The 19,729-nt window shown below is 43.3% G+C and overlaps 1 protein-coding gene across 1 annotated transcript in view; it reads left to right on the forward strand.

Moving 5' to 3' along the window:
* The first annotated feature begins 278 nt into the window (after positions 1 to 278).
* Positions 279 to 19,729, forward strand: part of sorcs2 (sortilin-related VPS10 domain containing receptor 2) — a 182,741-nt gene continuing 163,290 nt past the window's right edge. Inside the window, exon 1 of the mRNA XM_030779145.1 lies at positions 279 to 653. Coding sequence (XP_030635005.1) covers positions 279 to 653 — 375 coding nt within the window. The remainder of the gene's footprint in view (positions 654 to 19,729) is intronic.

The following is a 19,729-nucleotide window of genomic DNA, read 5'->3' on the forward strand; positions in this document are numbered from 1 at the left end:
AAAAAGAATGCAACTTCACCGCGCGGGGAGCCCAAGATTTATTTAATTTAATTCCGCATAAGACCAACGCACGATGGCAGCCGTGCACTAGTAACCGCCCCTTGCTGACAAGCAGTGAAACACGACCACGCTGGGTTGCTCATGTAAGCCCTCGCACAACCTCCCCTCCCTCCCATTCTCTCTCTCTCTCTTTTTCTCCCTCCCTCGCCTACAGTAGAGCTATCTATCTTTCACTCGCATCGCGGTCGCACTGACAGCGTCAGATAAAAGAGCTCATCATGGCGCGAAGCACGCGTTCTCTCCGTCCGAAAGCGACAGTTTTTGCGCACCTGTACCGGGTTCTTCTTCTCGTCTCGGTTTGGATGTCACTGCTTGATCCGGTAGTAGGTGACGGCACTGTTTTGAACCGGAGCGGAGGGGTTCGTTGGTTTGACAGCAGCAGCGGTGATGCCGTTGTCGGCAGCGAAGATGGAGTGCTCATCCCGGGCCAGGGCGATAACGACGGGGACCCGGGCGGACCGGGAGAAGGATCTCCACGGCTGAGGAGAGCGCTTGTCCAGGACAAAGTCTCTTTGCTGAGCAGCTCTTTCGTACTCAAGGGTGATGCCACTCACAATCAGGCAATGGTTCACTGGACGGGCGAAAACAGCAGCGTGAGTACCCCAGGCTTCCTTCTCCCGTTGTGTTGTTGGGACGTATCGCATGTCCCGAAAGCTGATAACCCTGAATACCACACACACAATGACATGCCATGCAAATTAAATTAAGTTTTTTTTTCTGCTGTTGTTGTCGTCGTCGCATATGTGTTACTGAGATGTTTCTTAGACTACTAAGACGCAAGAGCGTTGTTGTGAACCTTGTCCCGAATTTTGGCAGCAGAAATAGGACACTTCTTTAATCTGTCGAAGTGGGTGATGCCGACGTGCGACGTAAACAAATTCTTCAGCGCTACTGGAGCAGACAACCTGCTGTCTTTTTGTCTCGCAATTAATCAGTTAAGCATGTTTTGATGGATGTTATTGGTCACAGTAGTATTATTTATCAAGCCTTTTTAATGATAATGGAAGCCCTTATGATTGGACACGGAAAAATCCACCTGTCTTTTGTTCAGGCACCTGCATGTGATGCGCACCCGGTAAGAAGCGCGCACACTATCGTGGAACAGGTTTTCCTGCCCTCGTTTAAGAAGAGCATTGTAATGTATATTTATGTTGTTGTTGGCTGTTAAGAGATTTACGCATGGTAACACAAGTAGGTAAGTTTAAACACAAAAGCATGAGTGCGTGTATGTAGCAAATTAAAGCTGCAAATGAAATCTTCTAATTCGAGCAGAATAAGACCATTTAGTTTGACCTTAGATGGATTGCTTGCAACTACGATGGAGGCAAAAACGGTAAAGGAAGCTCTTTTTTAGTTTATGCAAGGATATACCGCCGACAAACCGACATTGTCTCGTCTTTGTGAGTGCCTATCAGCACGGTGTCCGGCGGGGACATCACTCGCGTCGCGTCGCGTGCGCAGTCACTGATGGAGAAAAAAACGTTCGTGGTTACTTCCAGCACAAGGTCTTCGTGCTGTTGTTTTTAACTAACACATGTTCGACGAGTCCGAGTTCAGACTTGACGTGATGTGAAGTAAACGTCTGTCCAAGTGACATTGAATTGAAATTTTACTTAAGTTTAGCTAACGCGTTGCTTTTAACCTCATCCAGTGGGAGAATGTTCGTCTGTGTGGTACTGTACGGAACTTTTCAAATCGCTGACCTAGCATTCCAGTCTTTAAACCGCCACTCTCCTGCTTCAGTGACATCATTTTCCATATGTACATTTTAAAGCTATGTTCTGTATGAAAACCATAACGTTTTACGGCATTTCACAAAGAGGGAGAATCTATAGGTTCATTCACTCCCCAACTTCTTTGCTTTTCACCTATCTTTTCTCAGCATTTCTCTCTTGCGCTCTCTCTCTCTCTCTCTCTCTCTCACTCTGTTGCTCTTCCTCCCTCGTTCGCTGCGATTTCGGCGTGTGTTTGGTGTAAGACATTAGAGCGTCTTCGATGTCCTGACGTGTCATTACAATCAGTCTGATTTGGCCCAACTCACCCCTGTCATCCGTGAATGGGTCGGCATGATTTTGTCAGTCACTAAGATGTGTGTGTGTCTGCGCGTGTGTGTATGGAGGGGTGTTCAGTGTGTGTGTGTGTGTGTGTGTGTGTGTGCATGTGCACGCGCACATGCACACACAGGAATATTGTAATTAATGTTCTTTTTCTCTGGGGAATGGAGTGCTCTTCTTGAGCAAAGAAACAATTCTCTGCGCACATGTTGAAACTTAAGGAGCACACAAGCACGTTAAGAACTAGGTGAGTGAGTGTATTTGTGTTTAGAGGCATAGATCTGCCTTATTTTAAATGTGTGTTTTAGATATATCTAATTCTTTAAACATGCCTTACTTGATGATGATGGTTTTGTGTGTGTGTGTGTGTGTGTGTGTGTGTGTGTGTGTGTGTGTGTGTGTGTGTGTGTGGTTATGAAGATAAACAATAATTGAATAGATGAGAAGGAGTCAGAAAGACAGAAAATGTAGCCATACAAATTACGTTAACAGTGAAAAACAAAACTGTCAAAATAACTTATACAAGGGAGATGGCAAGAGGGAGAGAGAGAGAGAGAGAGTGAAGAAGCAATGGAAACTAAGGGAATATGGTCTGTTCTGAATAGCATGCAAGAGTTGTTTGCAAGCATCTGGCATGAGTCCATGACATTTTGCTCTGTTATATAAGCCATTCACTTATTCTATTATTTTTAGAAAGAATTTTACCAAGTTGCCGACAGTACCAAACACACATTTGAATACAGCATACGTACTGCTCCTAGCATGACATTTATTCACCTGCTTACGATTTCCCTCACACAGCCATCCTTGTATGTGACTGTGAGGGGGAAAGAAAGAGAGAGAGCGAGAGAGAGAGAGAGAGAGAGAGAGAGAGAGAGAAAATGAAACTGGAATTCACATTCTCCAGTGACTCTTCTGTCCCTGGACAGAAACATCAGGTTTTTTTAGCCAGCTGTGTGGCAGTAATTGTTTGTGTAACGTATTACTTATCCCGGGAGTCTGTAACCTATGACGTAACCGCACCCAAGTTTATTGTTAAAACGCTATGAACACACATTAGATCTTTTGTCATCTTATGTCTCCATATGGAGAGCCAAATTCCCTAAGCTATTTATAGCTTGACATATAAGCGTGCGGGGGCTCTCTGTAAATATTAGCATTACACGACCTCATTTTCCTTTCAGGTGAGTTGAGTTACACAGAAACTGCACAGGTGTGGTGAATGGGACTCATGGGAGATGCAGTGTCAAAGAGATAGAATCAAAATTGGCGTTGTTTGCCTAGTCAAGGGCGGAGACACGCGGAATGACCCATTGTAGAATGGGGAGGTTGGAATATTCCCTTGCATTTCGGATGGCCCGTCATTAATTCCATAGCCGTGTGTTGTCAGGTCTGGAAAACTGTGGTTCTGGGAATGGCTGCCGGCTTCATAACATGATACCAGCATTCCGACCCGGAGTAGCCTTCATTCTGAAAGAGCTTTCTTTGTGCCTTTTCCCTCTCTCTCTCTCTCTCTCGCTCTCTCTCTCTCTCTCCAAGGCATGAAGCGCCTTGTTCTTTCTATTTTTTGCACTGTGCAGTTTGTGCTGAGAAATATCTTCCTGTGTGTGTGTGTGTTTGAGAGTGTGTGTGTGTGTGTGTGTGTGTGTGAGAGAGAGAGAGAGAGAGAGAGAGAGAGAGAAAAGCTGCTGTCCTCATACTGGCATTTAAGCAGGACTGGCTTCTCTTGTCTGTGTGTGTGGGGTCTTCAGCAAACTGTCCATCTGTTTGCCTGCTGATAGCTATGTTTAGGAAGACAGAACAATAAATAAATAAATAGATAAATAAATAAGGTGTTAGAGAAAGATATGGAGGAAAGATAGAATAGTTAGATAGAAAAGTACAAAGATGATGACACTCTCCTGTTGGGGACACTCAATCACTCTATGTATGTGTATGTGTGTGAGAGAGATATTGATTGTGCGTGTGTGTGTGTGTGAGAAAGAGAGAGAGAGAGAGAGAGTGTGTGTGTGTACCCATGTCAGGCTTTCTCCAGTTGCCTGTTTGATAGATTAGGGGCACATGACTTATAGACACTTCACAGGCTGGACAGAGACTGCCACCCTCCACGCAGCGTGGTTATGGATTCCCGACTCACTTTCTCATCTCAGGATTCTGTGGTGTGTTCATGTGTGGGGATCTAATGAACTAATCCATCTTAGTTTTGACTGTATTTAATATATCCATGTTTATATATTTAATATATTTACATGTATGATGGTTTCCCTCTGAAAAAAAGAAAAGAAAAAAGATTACACTACCCCCTCCCCAACACAAACATATCACTACCCTACCACCCTTGCCATTGTATTGGGAACAAAGATTACGAGAACATCTCGCCGCGTTACGTCCAAGCCGATAGCCTGAAGCAATTGGTTAATGTAAACATGACATTCTGCGCATTTAGATTGAGAATTTAAAAGCGTCTTAGCGAAAGAATCGCTGCGTTGCTTAATAAGGTGTTTGCACCAACGTACGTGCCCTGTTTGTTTTCTTTTTTTTTTTTTTTTAGTTTTTCTCTCGATTTTTTTTTCATTATGTCCTGTCACGGGCTGACTTCACAAAAGAGGCATTTATTCACGCTTCACATACTAAACAGACAGTTAATTTGGTCTCTCTTCCTTTATTCTGGAAATCGTTTCCACGTGTGACGCGAAGCTCGCGAGGTCGTTCATCTTGCCGTTTTAAATCCGTACTCTTCTACGTCTCAGTGACTCGAGAGCCACGCGCGAGCGCGCGCGCACACACACACTGATTACGGTTTGTTGTATGAGTTCTTTATTCTTAAATTACAAACTTCAGGTCGTGAGCGTGCACATGCTCGTGTGTACATTGTAGCCTACTTCATTTAAAATAAATTAGAGGTAGTAATGCCTCCACCACATGTGATTCCATACAGGTTGTTCATGAAACCTTTAGGTCCTGGTGACAGAAACTTGTTACGTTTGCTCAGAAATTCCCTTTTATAGCGCCAAGTTACAACAGGTCCGTTTTGAGACACAATTCAGGAAAGCCTGTAGGCACAATCAGCAGTTACAGCTGTTGTTTGTCTTTGCCTCTGAAATAAAATCAGAATCTTAGTTAGCCAGTAGTTCACAACAGTATTTTCAATGAGCATATATTCAAAAGTCTGAATTTCATTTTCAACGCCCGAAGCGTTCCAAATATTTGACATCTTTCCATTCGATAATGTAATTAAAATTTTATGATTCTGCAAGGACACGTTTGAAAGAGTCTTACTGGCTTTCACCCGGTAGCTTATTTTTCTGTTAAAATATGAGTGAGAAAATATGTGAGACCAAGCAAGGATTTTCGTCTCCAAAAACGTCATATAGCTGTTGTGCACCTTTCCCACCATTACTTACTAAGGTTTAACACCTAAATTGTTTTGCTTTTTTCCCCACATCAAATTTGCCTTTACCGACGCCTCGAATTTGGCAGCATAGTGTTTGCACCGTGTCCCGCGGCACTGTTTGCCATCATGGCAAGCGAGGTGTTTCTCATCCGTTAGAAACATGTCAAATGCCAACTGTGTGAATACTGTTCTCTCATCGTCACCTCGGTGAAGATCTAACACATTAACTTAACAACACTTTTAGTCAAGGGAGCAGGAAACAATTTAAAAAAAAAAAATCACAAATTACTAGGCGGTGTGTGTGTGTGTGTGTAATGGAGGTGAGTCAAGTGTTGCCAAGCAACGAGCAAAACAACGTTTCTGCAGTCCTGGCAGGATGGGCACTTACGTTTTCCACGAACTATTTTTTGTTTACTTCTAAATTCACTCTTTCCCCCCTTCACACTCTTTCTCGTCACATTCACTCTTCTACTCGTCCTTTCACTATATTTAACGCCGGAGACAGAGTGTTGAAGACCGTGTTCTTTTTGTTCCTCTGGTACTAAGGCTTTTAATGTACTCATCAGTGAGTTGTTTGTGGTCCTCTCCCTCTTCTCAGTCAAAGTTCCGTTTGTCGTTGCTAGGGAGACGTCGCTGGAATCCGGAGAGCTCCGCTAGCTGAAGCGTGGTGTTCACACGTTGCATGCAGAGTGTTTTAGCTTCTCTGTGGACATGAACATTTCATATAGTCACTCCACTTACATCATATATATTTATCTCTGCTAGGAGACTTTGGAATTGTGCTTTACTCCCCTGATGGTTTGAAACAGAGAAATGCTGGATTTACACAGAACGTATACACACAAGAACCTTTACGTTCCTGCATAGTAACCCCCAAGGTTAGGCATGGGTGAACAAAAACTGACACTAGAAAAGGCATGCAAAATTCTATTGCTGCTGAAGAGTTTGGATGGTATTTTGGATGCAAAATAACTATTCATCAGTTGCAGACATATTCCTCCAAATACTGACATAAAACTAATTGGCACTGGAATGGGGTGAAGTGTAATGTAGCTAAAGCTTTAGGCGCAGTGATTCAGGGCTGGTGGTTTGTCCCTGGTGCATATAGACTGAAGGGAAGCTGTTGCTGTGACAAACCCAGATGGCTGCAACCTGTCTGGGCTGAAGCCTGGAGTTTGAAGAGGAGGAGGAGGAGAGTGAGTGAGAGAGAGAGAGAGAGAGAAGAGGAAACGGAGGGAGGGAGAGAGAGAAAATCCTTCTCCAGGTGGTGCCAACTGCCAGCACTGAGCTGAGTCCCCCCCCCCCCCCCCCCCCCCTCACTCACTCACACAGGGAATAGTGGAAATTCTTGTGCCGGTGATCATCTTTACCAAGAACAGTGTACATTGGTGCCTGTCACAGTGCACAAGCGTCAGAGGATTCTATAGGGAGATGTTGGATCCGACGGACAGGCAGGGTCCTGAGAGGAAATGTCGGAATGTGCTAACAGAAAGGGAAAGAGGGGACAAACCAAAGGACGAACTGATAGTCTCTTTCAAGTGACCTCGTGTTTCCCCCCAGTCACGTTACAAACCGCTCCGAGAAAAACAGAGCCTCGTCAAAAAAGGGGGGCTTTTGTTTTGAATGAATAGTGCTCTCTCACTTAAAAAAAGCCTCTGGTTTTGGAGGCTATAGTTCATACTACAGTCAATAGTTTTGTTTCATTTTTTTTTTCTTTCTTAGCACACCACAGACTTAGTGCTGTGAGTTTTCCTCAGTGCCTGGACACACTGAGGTGGTTCTTGATCAGAAAGCAGCATGTTCAGTGTTTGGTGGGAAAAATTCAGAGCGGAGAGACAAACTGAATTCTCTTTTCGATATGACGGTCTGTCAAAACAGCTGTGTAACCAAACACCAGAAAAGGGACATTTATGTGCCCCCTCAACTAACTCATCCTGGTAACAGATACAGAATCAGGCATATGGCAACTTTGCCTGTGTGTGGTGTCTATTCGTTTTTTTTCTGTTCTTTTTATGAGTTCGTATTATTTCATTTTTTCTTTATGGCCGCATTGCTTTAAGTTCAGGTACTTCATTACCAAATGTCAGCTATTACAGGTAAAAATAGCCTCTTTAAGTTATTCATAGCCAAACTGAAATAAGCATATGTACACGGCTAGCTTTTTTGAAGTTCTTAAAAGATGTTAGCTCTGCAGACTTGTGTATGTTTATGTATATGTTAGATATTTAATCATGTAAATATTAGAGATTATGGAACCTCTTTCTTTTTTGGCCATGTCTTAATCTGTTTCTACGGCTTTGTGCTGTGTGGTTAGGCCTGTGTTACAGGGATCAGCATCTGAACATGGTGAAAGTAGTCACTGTTTATGTACTTTCTTACCTTCTATTTGGATTTCGCAGTATTTCAGTAACAAATCACTGAAGGATCTCATAGAGTGTCAAGAGAAATCTCTCTCTTCTACAGCTCCTGTAAATTTTTATAAGCAATTCTTAAATATGCAGCCACTTTTGCCTGCCGTTTTATTGCAGGTTTTATAAACAGGAGTATGTTTTTGAGGGAGATTTAGTGGAGGTGAAAACGCAGGCGATGGATTTTCCTCTTAGACATTGCAATGCTTGGAGGGGATGGGGGGGGGGGCTTTTGATTTTTTTTTTTGTGCTCCAGTCAGGTCTGTCTGTCTGTCTGTCTCTGTCTCTCTCTCTCTCTCTCTCTCTCTCTCTCTTTCTCTCTCTCTTTTTCTATCCTTCTTGCTCCCTCTCTCACTCTTTCTGTCTCTCTTGTTCTCTTTCTCTTCACCTGGTCCTTTGTCTGCATGATTTAAGCAAGCTGTTTGTATGCTAATGCGCTAGCTTGTGATCGAGAAGGGAAAACTCAATAGAGCTCCTCACTGAGAGAGGCTGAGCGGTTTACGGCTAAGGAGAAAGGTTCTCCATTTGTTCTGTTTTTATCTGTAAGCTCAAGTGAGAATTTTCAGTGATTTGCTCTTGTTAGCAGCCACATTGAAACACACTGAAAGAGCTTACATAACTGAACTCTACTACAGGTTTCAAACTACCTGTTTGAGACTTCTAAACCAACACCACTTCTAAGCTGAAATAGAGGGGATAAAAGCCATGTTGTATATTGTATAGGAATATGATAAAAGAAATACAGCCATAAGTGTACAATAAAAAAGCCTTTTGAAATACAAACAGATTCTTCCTTTATGTTTGTTTTCTCAACAAAAGGTACAAGATATGTAAGGAGACTTTATTGTGAGATGCCTGTGAGTTTCATACTGTTTATGTTTCTATAGCATGAGAGCCGACTTCACACAAAGGAGTCCTTTTTAAATAAGATGTTTGGTTTTTTTAATCTAATTCTGCCTGTCTTCGTTTTTAAGAGAGAGAGAGAGACTTAATGTTCTTTCTGACTGTCATGGTAGGCCCTGGATGAGTGTCCCCCTCACATGGTCCTTCCGTCTCATCTGGCCTGGTTCAGCCCTCCAGCTGGGCACTTCAATGAACAAGTGTTTTGTGCCTGTAATTGTCTGTTTTCAGCTTCAGTACGTCTCAGCGTGTGGTTTAAAATACATACTAGTTTACAGTGTTAAGAGAATTTTGTCAATAGAAATAAGTGAGAAGACACACTCTCTCTCTCTTTCTCTCTTTCTCTCTTTCTCTCTCACATATATGCACACACACACACACACTCGCATGCACACACAAATTCACACAGAGTGAGACTGGAGCTCAGTGGCTTTTTTCCTCCTTTCTAGAACCCGAATCCCAGTGAGTCTCTCTGTCTCTCTCTCTCTCTCTGAGTCTCTGCATCAGGGTGACCTTATTTTAATAAACAGCACACAGAGTCAGACACACACACACACACACACACACAGACTCATACTAGTGGTAAAGCAAACGTTGTTCATGCTAATTTATTTCATATGTAATTTACATTAGGGGCTGGGCGAGGATATGGGAGTTTCATCACCTCCATCATTTTTAATTACTGAGTCTGTAAAAGAGCACTGAGAATATGCAAATCAGTCTGACTGAGAGCGGCTCTCCGCTCTCCCACTGCCTATCAGGTGACGCTCATCATATTCACTCAGAGAATGTATTATCATACAGAGATAGAGATAATAACGTCTCAGCACACCGAAGAGGAGATGTGGATCTGTATTTGGCTTGCTTGAGTACATATATATATATGTGTGTGTGTGTGTGTGTGTGTGTGTGTGTGTGTGTGTGTGTGTGTGAGAGAGAGAGAGAGAGAGAAATATACAGCCCTGCGCTGAATTTCCAGCCTTTGGCTGAAGACAGATTCTGCCACTGTGGAAGCTTCCAGTATATTTAGAAGACCAGCTGTGTTGTGGAGGTGGAATCGATGTACAGCAGAAAGCAGCTAAAGGAGAGAATATTTACTAGTGGAATAGGTGTGTGTGTGTGCACGTGCGTGTGTGTGTGTGTGTGTGTGTGAAGCACCTAGCTTGCCCACAGAAATCCCACACTGAGTTATTCCATACTGTCCGTCGTCTGACTGGTAAACAGTTCCTCAGTTCCTCTGTCTTTGTGTTGATACCAGTCAAAATGCAGTGATTTGAAAATCAGGGGTGCTAAATCTTCCATGTTGCCCAGTGGTCTGCCTTAGTTTTTCCTTAGCAACTGACGTATGTCCAATAAGAGGAACTGCTTGGGACAGTCGCGGGAATTCATGCTAAATACTCAATCACATTCGTCATATTTTAACGAAATAATTAAAAACAGACTGAAAACAGATTCCTCAGTTTTGTCCATGAGGGGTAAAGAAACTTTCTTTTGGTAATGGATAGCTACATGGATAATTCATACTGCAAACATGTGACGTCTTACACGTGCACACACACACACCCTCCATGAGTTTTGTACATCCCCACACTTTTGCAAATTGATACACTTCTGCATTACTGAATACTACCAGTGTGTGTTGCATGAAGTTATTCACTCAGAACAAACATTTTGACAGGGCGCATTTTAAGGATTTACATGCAAGCATTTGCACTTTATGAACATTTATCGAATCATTAACTTTCAGAATGTCAGACTGTAACGACACCTCATTCGAGTCAAGGCAGAAAACATTCGTTTCATCCTGCGCCGGCTGCTGATTGGCGGATGAGATATTGGAGAGTGGAGCGATGTGGTATGGGATTAATTAAATTAACATTCACTGATTGGCCTCAATTAGCCGTCAGCATCTGCCCAACATGAGTCTCGTGGCTCTGGAGAGCACTGTTATGTGATCGCTCCTATAATCAGGGATATTATTATTATTATTGCCATTATTACTAACGAAATCTGTCTGCTGACAGAGGAGCTTGAAATGATGTAACTCATCATCTTTGGTCCTGGAGAACTGGATGAAAATGAAAATAATTTTCTTCAACGTACTTACGGACGACCTTACCGTTTGAGGCTGATTTTCCAGGAAGTGTACCCCAGGGCGCTGTGGTTTTAAGGTCTTGACACGGCAATATTCAGTAATGGTGTAGATATGTCAGTTGGCAGATGCAGAAGATTTGAATGTGGGGATGTATGAGTAGAGACATGGGAAAAACCGACTCATTTTTATGTTACAGTTTTATCTTATATCAGACGCTAGAACACTTAAAAACACGCAAAATAGGATCACATAACTTGACAGAAATGGCAGGACATGCTCTCCTCTCTCTCTCTCTCTCTCTCTCTCTCTCTCTCACTCTCTCTCTCTCTCTGTGTTTTCAGGTCAAAGGGGATACATATTACAGTCTGTCTGCTTTTGTTGTGCTTTAGGGGTCTGAGGGTGTGTTGTCTACAGGGACAGACAGTCTGTGGAGATAGACTTAGGATGAAGATAGGTTTCTACACACCCGCGAGAAAAAAAAAAAACACCTAACAGCTGTTGATTTGGTTGATACACCAAATGCAAAAGATTACGAAAAAAAACACACGATCACTGTGGCTGTCGTGCAGTTCTCCAGAGATACTGCCATCGCTTTGTGTTGAAGATGGTGAGTTTTTTTTTTTTTTTTCAATTTACTGTCCAATTCGCTAGACTGCGTGGACTGCACTGTGAGAGGCCTGGACTGCGCCAGTGTGGAGAGGAAAATTGAATTCCTCATGAATAAGAGATTGGCGGTGATTTGATTTATGTATTCGCGGTGGCGTGTTAATTCGGCTGCCGTGGTCCCAAACGGAGCAGGGGTATAGTGACAGGGACACGAGTGACCAGCTGCCTCTGCAGAGAGGCCAAGACCTCACCACAAGCACGCATACACACAAACACACACACACAGTTCTCAGGCTGAGCTCACGATCCATATGCATTCAGCTGGTGTCTGTTTAAAATGTATGTTGCTGTTCTGCTCACCTCCCTTCTCTCTCTCTCTCTCTCTTTCTCTCTCTCTCCCTCTCTCTCTCTCTCTCTCTCGCTCTCTCTTTCTCTCTCTCTCTCGACTCCAAAATATCTGCATCTAAGTCAGCCTGAAGAGTCCCTTTTTTGTTTTACCATTTTATCATGTAAGTGTGTGTGTGTGTTTGTGTGTCTGCAAGTGTGAATGAGGCTACTCGACCATGACTCTTGCATGGTTGCGTGTGTGTGTGTGTGTGTGTGTGTGTGTGTGTGTCTGTGTGAGAGACACGCATGGTCTCTATGTAAAGTCTGCAGAATGCTGCGTATGAGTCACACTTTCCTTTCTCTGACTGTCTTATCACCTGCCAATCAAACCAGTGCTCCACCTCCTAACAAGTCTCCAGTCAGTCATTCCGTTCCTATTTCTGCTCTTCTTGCAGCTGTCTCCCATTCCCCCACCTCTGTCTATTTCGCTGTTTGTCCATCTCTCTCTCTCTCTCTCTCTCTCTCTCGCTCTCTCTCTCTCATTGTGTCCTCTATGAATATGCTTTAAATATATTTACATGTAGGTGTTTACGCTTTGATTTGTCTTTGTATTCGGAGACAAGGAGCTTTCTCCTGTGGAGAGAGTTGTGGTGAAGAATTTTCCCTAAAGATTATGTCTGATTCAGGTATTCCCTGAATAGCACCATCAGTTGATTTGATTACATGTAGAACAGGGCTGTACTAATACACAGTTCACCGTTGCTTTAGATCCTAGTGTGTGTGTGTGTGTGTGTGTGTGTGTGAGGATCCAGTTTATTCTGTATGGCTCCCCACTGACCAGTCAGGGTTTTCTACCAATGTGTGTGTTGTGTGAGAAGGGCTCTACCTGATCAGAATGTTTCAGAGGTTACACAGACACAGACAAGCCCTTGACATAATCCCCCCCCCTCCCCCTCGTCCTCACGTTCACACTCTCGCTGTGTGTGTGTGTATGTGTGTGTGTGTGTATGTGTTTTTGAGGAAAGTCCTTTGAAGTGCTAGCTTTCAATGGGGTATTATTCATTGCTGGCCAGAGTAGGTATCTCTCCTGTGGAGCTGAGATGAATTCCGGATACATTACCTCTCTCTGTGTCTTTGTTGTTTTTCTTCTCTTGTTCTCTCTCTCCCTTTCTGCAGTTCTCTTTCTCTCTCCCACTTTCTCCCTCAGGAATGAAGTCTTGACCTAACTATATGGATTCATATACTTTGTGACATATATAAACCCACAGAGAAAAGAAATCACTCTTTCTCTGTGTCCCTCTTTCCCAAATCTCTCTCTCTCTTTTTTTTTGTTTTGTTCACAAATTAAGAACACGGTACAGAGGGGAAACTTTTACACTCGAGCTTTCCTTTTTCTTTCTTCTGCCACCCTGATCTGCACACGCCGGTTTCCAACACCCAGCGGTACCAAAATTAAAACAAATGGTGACAGTTTTATAATGCAGGCCTTTCTTGGGTCTCAGCTGAATGGCACTAGCCCTTAAAACCTGTGTTGTCCTCAGGCCAAACTCCGCTGAGGAAAAGAAAAAAAGGCTAAAAGAAACACATTAATGTCAGAGCGTTTGTGTACTTACCTCTCAATTTGAGTTAAGTTTGATAAGCCAACGGAGACCTACTTTTCAACATTCAGGTCAGGGAAGAACCCAGAGCGAGAGGGCTCACCATACAAAATCAGTTTTAAACTCGGACTGAAACCTGTACCTCTGGCAGTATAAATAATGCTTTAAAGCATATGTTGGGATTTAAAGGGAGAAGTTCACAAAGTATCCGTTGGCAACCACCGGCCAATCAGTGTTTGTCACATATCATCATCAACATGTTCCATCGGTCAGTCATTAAGATCTGATTAACATCCAGATTGATTCGAATATAAACACGCTGGACTCCACTTGTAGCCCATGTGGCGTGTTAAGGTTTCTTGGGAAGTGTCTCTTAACCTGGATTGACCTGCGATCTGTAAATTATATCATTCTCAAAATGAAGAATCTAAAGTTTGGTATAAGTAGGGTTGGTAAGTAAGAAGTAAATATAGTTCTTCACTGTAATTAAGTAATACACCGGCAGATTTATACTCTGACTGTCAACAAAATGAGCAACTGTCACTTGGTACCTGCCTACACCTGTAAAGAAATTATATGCTTTTTACTCCAACACAGTTCTGTTGACAGCTTTCGTTACTTCTTTCATTTCCCACTGTCAGTCATAAGCCATTGATTCTTTCTTTCTTTTTGTCTTACCGTGTGGTAGCCGACTGAATATCAGTTGGAGTCACCATGGCAGGTATTTTTAATCATACTTGTGTTTGGACCTAACTGATGCAGATGTAAACAAACAGGTGCAAGGTCATGTGTGTTCATGTGCCTAGTTCATAAACCCTGCTATAGTACTAGCCCTGACGTGTACTCATCATCTCCAATGTCAGTGAATCATATGTGCAAATGTCAAAGCGGTGTCAGAAACTTCAAAATGGTGTGGGCAATGGCAGCAGAAACAAGTCAGAGTTAGCCATCAATAGTACCAACAAAGATGCCCATCCATGTCCTCACTGAAAAGAAACATTTACCCTTGTTGGTGCATAAAACGGTTCATTTTAAGACTTTTACTCAAGTTGTTTTTTTAATGGGTGACTTGCAGCATTACCAGAGTCATTAAGATGTTGCTTAGACTCTTCTTGAAGTTTTATTATCAATTCTCCTGACCACTGATATGGTCTGTGGTCTGTTGGTTCGGTGGATGTAGTGGGTCTGTTGTGTGTGTGTGTCCTAACTGATGCAGTGGGTCTGTGGTGTGTTGGTCAGTGGATATAGTGGGTCTGTAGTGTGAGTGTCAGTAGATGTAGTGGGTCTGTGGTGTGTTGGTCAGTGGATATAGTGGGTCTGTGGTGTGTTGGTCAGTGGATATAGTGGGTCTGTGGTGTGTGTGTGTGGGTGTGTGTCAGTGGATGCAGTGGGTCTGTGGTGTGTGTGTGTGTGTCAGTGGATGCAGTGGGTCTGTGGTGTGTGTGTTGGTCAGTGGATGTAGTGGGTCTGTGGTGTGTTGGTCAGTGGATGTAGTGGGTCTGTCGTGTGTGTGTGTGTCTTAACTGATGCAGTGGGTCTGGGTCTGTGGTGTGTTGGTCAGTGGATATAGTGGGTCTGTAGTGTGAGTGTCAGTGGATGCAGTGGGTCTGTGGTGTGTGTGTGTGGGTGTGTGTCAGTGGATGCAGTGGGTCTGTGGTGTGTGTGTGTGTGTGTGTGTCAGCGGATGCAGTGGGTCTGTGGTGTGTGTGTTGGTCAGTGGATGTAGTGGGTCTGTGGTGTGTTGGTCAGTGGATGTAGTGGGTCTGTCGTGTGTGTGTGTGTCTTAACTGATGCAGTGGGTCTGGGTCTGTGGTGTGTTGGTCAGTGGATATAGTGGGTCTGTAGTGTGAGTGTCAGTGGATGTAGTGGGTCTGTGGTGTGTGTGTGTGTCAGTGGATGCAGTGGGTCTGTGGTGTGTGTGTGTGTGTGTGTCAGTGGATGCAGTGGGTCTGTGGTGTTTGTGTTGGTCAGTGGATGTAGTGGGTCTGTGGTGTGTTGGTCAGTGGATGTAGTGGGTCTGTCGTGTGTGTGTGTGTCTTAACTGATGCAGTGGGTCTGGGTCTGTGGTGTGTTGGTCAGTGGATATAGTGGGTCTGTAGTGTGAGTGTCAGTGGATGCAGTGGGTCTGTGGTGTGTTGGTCAGTGGATGTAGTGGGTCTGTGGTCTGTCAGTGGATGTAGTTGGTCTGTTGTGTGTGTGTGTGTGTGTGTGTGTGTGTGTGTGTGTGTGTGTGTGTGTGTGTCAGCGGATGTAGCTGGTCTGTGGGGAAGTCAAAATGCAGGCAGCGCTCTCTGAGAAGCTGTGTAGATTAAGGTGTGTTATCTAAATCTAATCCTGACCTGGGGACCTTTTAAAACAGCAACGACTAGCACGTCCTTTGTGCCTTCAGTCCAGGGGTCAGGCGCGCCATGGTTAAACGTCTCTGTGGACACGTGGCATTTTTTAAAAACTGCTTAACCTTTTTAAAAAACAAACAAACAAACAAACACTTTTAGCTGAGGCTACTCACGTGAACACAAGTCCTTGGTTCAAATGTTGGTATAGACAAGAGCTCATAATTGGTTCTGGAATATCTTTTTATACATATTGACATGGTCAAATATACAATGGAACACACTGAAGTGCCATTTTGCATATCTATATTGTTATATTCTTTCATAACCATCTTTTACTAATGATATCCTCTGCGATCTCCAAGAGTGACCCAAGTTCTGTTCAAACATCCTTTGCAAAGGACAGTTCTCATTTGCCTCCTCATATTTTACCACCGTATCCAGGATACATGCTGCTCTCTGATTCGTCCCAGACAAAGGCATGAAACCTGGTACGTCTGAGAGAAAGAGAGGGAATGAGAGAGAGATGTCTGAAAAAAATGAAGGCAGAGATAGCAAAAGGTAGAGAGAGAAAGAGAGAGAGAGATGCCTGAAATCATGAAGGCATAGATACAGAAAGTAGAGAGAGCGAGACAGAGAGCGAGAGAGAGAAAAAGAGAGAGATTTCATGGCTGGCCAAGGGAAGAAAAAAAAACCGCGAGTGTTAATCTGATAATGGATTTCCCACAGAATGGCCTGTAGGGGCTATTGTGCAGTTCCACACATTCATCCTCTAGGATTAGCGTACTGTAATTACATATTTCTCATTGGAGGAGCTACAGCGGAGAAGGCTATCTGAGCACAGCAGACACAAAACCAGAGGGAGAGAGAGAGAGAGAGAGAGGGAGAGGGGGAGAGAAATGATGTTAAAAGATTGTCTGTGTAACCTAGAGGACATCCTAACCATGGATTTTTCATGGAATGTTCTCACATTCCAGATGGCCGGTAGGGCTTCACTTCCTGAAAAGAGGCTCTCCCCCAGTCCGTTATCACCTTCTGACATCAAAGGGACCTTTCCCCTGCCGTCGACCTTCTCTAACCCCTCTCCTCCTAGCCTTGACTGCTTCCCCCGGGCTCACCCTCATGCCCTCAGGTTCATTTGACTGGTTGACACAGAAACTGCCCCTGGCTTTAACACTGCTGTCCCAAGATGACCGACTCAGTGTAAATCTTGTTTATCTTGTGAGTCTTGTTTATCTGACTATTAAAATGTATCTGACTCTGACTTATCGTGTGTCTGACATATCTGTGTCTGATTCTCTCACTGTCTCTAAAGACAGTTCCCAACCATGTCTCCTGCTTTCTGCTCATAATGCATCAATATAATAATAATAATAATTTAAAACTTTCTTTCTTTCTTTTTCAGTCTAATCTTTCTGTCTATAATACTCATCATCAACATCAGGTATCTCATTCCCTTCCTCTCTCTGTTTTTCTCTCTCTCTCTCTGTCTCTCTCTATGATGTGTCTCATGACAACACAGACTCAGGACATCTCACAGAGCAGACTCTTCCCTTAAATCTCCAGAGGCTTCAAATCAGTCTCTCTCTCTCTCTCTCTCTCTCTCTCTCTCTCTCTCTCTCTCTCTCATTGTGGAAGACCACAAAAATCCTCATCTGTTTTTTTTCCTTTTTCCAATCTTCCTCAAGGCAGTAGAATTTACTGGAAATCAGTGTGTTTTTTAAATCTTCCTCTCTGTCTGTCTTTCTTTCCACCACACAGTCTCCTCTCTCTTCTCCTCTCCTCTCCTCTCCTCTCCTCTCCTCTCCTCTCCTCTCCTCTCCCTCATTCCTGGTCTCATGCTTGTTTTGACGGTCCAAGCCTTAAGTGAAGCCGAGTTCTCCAGTAATCAAATTCCCTCAGTTTACTGCATCATGCCATTCTCTCCTTTAACCCAGCCCTGTAAATATAATCCGCCCAATCAGACGACAGGGTTACCCACAGGTCATTTCCTTTCTGCGCCCTTAAACCGTGACCTCTCGGTGGCTGCTAGTCAAGTAAAGCGTGTTTGTGTATACATTTGAATGTGTAAAAATTCATCCAGTCTGTTCTGTGTGAGAGGAAGCTTCGGATGGTCATGTTTAGAGCGTGCAGCGTTTCTGGAACGATGTCTTGAAGTGTGCGAACCTACCAGAAAGAAGACATGAGAGAAAGTTCTGGAAGAGAAAAGTAACGCCAGTCAAGGGACATTTGTTCCCTGTGTTTGTCTCCTTTGCAGGATAGACGGTCTGATGAACTTCACTTTGTGTGGAATTAGATTTTCATTTTACAATTTAGATCAATTTAGAGTTTGACCGTTTTTTTTGTTTTTTTTTTTGCAGAAAGTAAAAACAGTAAACAAGCAAGATCTTAAACTACATGCGCTATTATCTGCCAACCAGACAGGCAATCAGTATTTTGCTTATTGCAGTTTTGTGACTGTATTTATATCAAAGTGCTACAGTTTCAGTTTGTTTTAAGAGAGTCTCTTTTTTGAGTTTATTGGGTGTTGCACAGATCACCTGAGCTACAGGAACTACATATATATTCAGTGATTCAGTTAGTAACCGAATTCAATGATTACACTTTTTAGAATAATTAAGTGTATTCAGTACTTGTTGAATCCCTACACTGTTTGGATGCCCATTCACTCTATGCATAGGCATTCTGTTATTTGAGTAACAGACACTCCAGCTTGGGTTTGAAAGGGTACTTGACAATGAATTTGAATGCCAAGTACTTTCCCTGGAAGGTGTGTCAAGTTGCTACGGTGGCCCCTTATGGACACAATAGCATTAAACTCTGCAGTCTTTAAGTATTCTTAGAACAAGGAAAACGACGTCTCTCAAAACCTTCTAATCCCTCTTGCTTGGCTAATCTCGTTCACTTTGATGTTTGAAATACTGAGAAGCCTTTGGCACACCATGAGGAGCAGTCAGTAAGCCTCATAACAGATCCAATTAGAGTCATTGTTCATTTTGATTTAGCCAAGTCCACACAAAAGAAGGTACCATTTATAACTCATTACTGGAGTTCTCTTCAGTTCGCTGAGGTATCGCTGACTCGGGGAGAGACCTAATGTCAAAACTGATGTCAGAAAGGACAGGGCAGTGTGCCAAGTTAAGGAGCGAGAGATTTTTATCCTCCGTCAGGATCAAAGACCACATTCACCAGGTGTATTCAGGTTCAGTCACCTCTGATAGTCCCCAAAGAACAGGCATGTTTTGTATGAGTGTGGTGTGTGTGTGTGTGTGTGTGTGTGCCTGCAAGCATGGATCAAGGTACTCAACCATGAGTCCTGCATGACTCCGTGTTTGTCTCTTAAACATTATCATAACGTTACTGGAGCGTTATGCTCTTTTGGTTAGCTTTTAATGAATGAGATTTGTCCACAATGTCCTTGTGCGTTGGTGGGTCATTTCTTAATGAACAGTATCCTAATCACTAATGAGATAGTATGGCAAAAAAATAGTCTAAAATGTATGAAAAGAATTATGACCATTGAAAAGATGCTGTTTTACCAGTGGTGACACGGTGTCATCATAGATTTTTTTTCTTGCAAATATTTGATTCACTGTTCTAATGACAATGTGTATGAGCATCAGTCTATATGCAGTGAGGTAAACCCAGCGGTATCTCAGAGGACCTGGTGTGTGACCCTGTGGAACTCCCTTGTGTTGTTCTCTCGCTTTCCGAGTCCCCGCAGGGGCCCTGGGGCATGGCGTCTGGGTCAGACTAAGGTCAGGGGGGCAAATGAAGGAGGGGAGGGCCCTGCAGTGGTGGAGGGAAAGGGAGGAGGGGGGGGGGGATTACAGGCTTAATGTTTTGACTGCAGCTGCCACCACCAAAAAAAAAGAAAAAAAAAAAAAAAACCACTAATCCCATTCCTTCAGAGAGAACCTGATGGCTTTTTTTTTTTTTTACACAATGTGTCTT

Source organism: Chanos chanos, chromosome 7 (genome assembly GCF_902362185.1).
Source record: "Chanos chanos chromosome 7, fChaCha1.1, whole genome shotgun sequence".
In the NCBI taxonomy this organism is placed as follows: Eukaryota; Metazoa; Chordata; class Actinopteri; order Gonorynchiformes; family Chanidae; genus Chanos; species Chanos chanos.